Genomic DNA, 1,671 nt, shown 5'->3' on the forward strand with positions numbered 1-1,671 from the left:
GGATTTGGGATGATCCAGCCCCTCCTTGTCCTGTTCCCGGGGATCCCAGAGCTGCCTCCGGGATTTGGGATGATCCAGCCCCTCCGTGTCCCGTTCCCAGGGATCCCAGAGCTGCCTCCAGGATTTGGGATCTGCCAGCACAGGGAAGGGCTGGCGGGAGGCCGGAGGTGTCCGGAGGTGCCGGGAGGGGAGCTGAGGGCACGTTTTTGGGGTTTTCCAGGACGACTGCGAGAAGCTGGCCGCCTTCCTGGAGAGCGCCTTCCACAAGCACCGCTCCCCGCTGCTGTGAGCCCGCGGGACAACACCCGAACCCTCCCCATCCCGGGGGGAGGGATTGCGCTGGACTGGGGGTCCCGGGGGGGCTCCCGGGCCACCTCCCTGCAGCGGGACTGAGCCCCCGGCCCCGCCCGAGCCGCGCTCGGCGAAACGCCGGGAATTCCATCCCGGGACGTCGGGAAGGAGCCGCGTCCTCCCGGAGCGGCGGCCGAGGGAGGTGTGGGGGCCGCGGGCAGCACCCGCTGCAGCCCCTTCCCGGCGGGACCTGCGGGAAGAACCCCCCGAACGGATCCGTTTTCCCTCCGGGAACGATCGGCTTTTCCCCTCCCAAAGCTGTTTTTCCCCCCGCTTCGCCAGCCGGTGGAATTTGCCGAGGAGAGGAGAGAGGAGAGGGCTTGGAAAGCTCCCGGGGCGGCTTCCCCGTCTCTGCCACACCCCACTCCCGATCCCGAATTTCCGCTGGTTTGAGGTTTCCGCGGTGCTCGGAAGCCTCGGTGTGAGCTGGGAGGGGGCTCGAGAGGCAATTCCAGAAATCCCGATCCCGTGGATCAGCTGGAACCTCCGCAGAACCCTCGTCGTTCCCCTCAGAGGTTCCAAAATCCCTCGGCCGCCCCGGGGGGGGGGAAAAGCCCCCGATGCCTCTTCCTGCCCTTTCTCCTGCGGTGTCGTGGAATGTCGGTCCCTGGCCCGGGGAAATGGGAATTGCTGCCCTCACCCCCCCAGCGCTGCCCTTGGCAGGGGGGTTTGTTCGGGGAAAAGTGCAAAAGAGGAATTGTTTGTGTCCAGGAGCCCTGTGGGGCTGTGGGGACAGTGTTCTGTGCCAGGGAAAACCGGCCTTGGAATCCTGCTCTGTGCTGTGCCAGGGAAAACCAGCTCTGGAATCCTGCTCTGTGCTGTGCCAGTGCTGCTCCTGCTGCTCCTGCTGTGCCGGAGGAATCCAGCTCTGGAATCCTGCTCTGTGCTGGTGCTGCTCCTGTCGTGCCAGGGAAAACCAGCCCTGGCATCCTGCTCTGTGCCAGTGTTCCGTGCCAGTGCTGCTCATCTGCTCCTGCTGTGCCAGGGGAAAACTGTCCCTGGCATGAGCTCTGCTCTGTGCCAGCGTTCTGTGCCGGTGCTGCTCCTGCTGCTCCCTCTGTGCCAGGGGAAACCAGCCGTGCCATCCTGCTCTGTGCTGTGCCAGTGCTGCTCATCTGCTCCTGCTGTGCCAGGGAAAACCAGCTCTGGAATCCTGCTCTGTGCTGTGCCAGTGCTGCTCCTGCTGCTCCTGCTGTGCCGGAGGAATCCAGCTCTGGAATCCTGCTCTGTGCTGGTGCTGCTCCTGTCGTGCCAGGGAAAACCAGCCCTGGCATCCTGCTCTGTGCCAGTGTTCCGTGCCAGTGCTGCTCATCTGCTCCT

At 65.0% G+C, this 1,671-nt stretch overlaps 1 protein-coding gene across 1 annotated transcript in view; it reads left to right on the forward strand.

The window, feature by feature from the left end:
• Positions 1 to 220: 220 nt before the first annotated feature.
• The window catches only part of LOC113980372, a gene marked incomplete at both ends in the record, with an annotated part of 2,028 nt that continues 577 nt past the window's right edge, over positions 221 to 1,671 (forward strand). Inside the window, 3 exons of the mRNA XM_027707589.1 lie at positions 221 to 285; positions 385 to 1,167; positions 1,474 to 1,585. Of these exons, the coding sequence (XP_027563390.1) occupies positions 221 to 285; positions 385 to 1,167; positions 1,474 to 1,585 (960 nt within the window). The remainder of the gene's footprint in view (positions 286 to 384; positions 1,168 to 1,473; positions 1,586 to 1,671) is intronic.

This window comes from Neopelma chrysocephalum, unplaced genomic scaffold, assembly GCF_003984885.1.
Source record: "Neopelma chrysocephalum unplaced genomic scaffold, ASM398488v2 Primary Assembly neopelma1_93900, whole genome shotgun sequence".
Taxonomy (NCBI): Eukaryota; Metazoa; Chordata; class Aves; order Passeriformes; family Pipridae; genus Neopelma; species Neopelma chrysocephalum.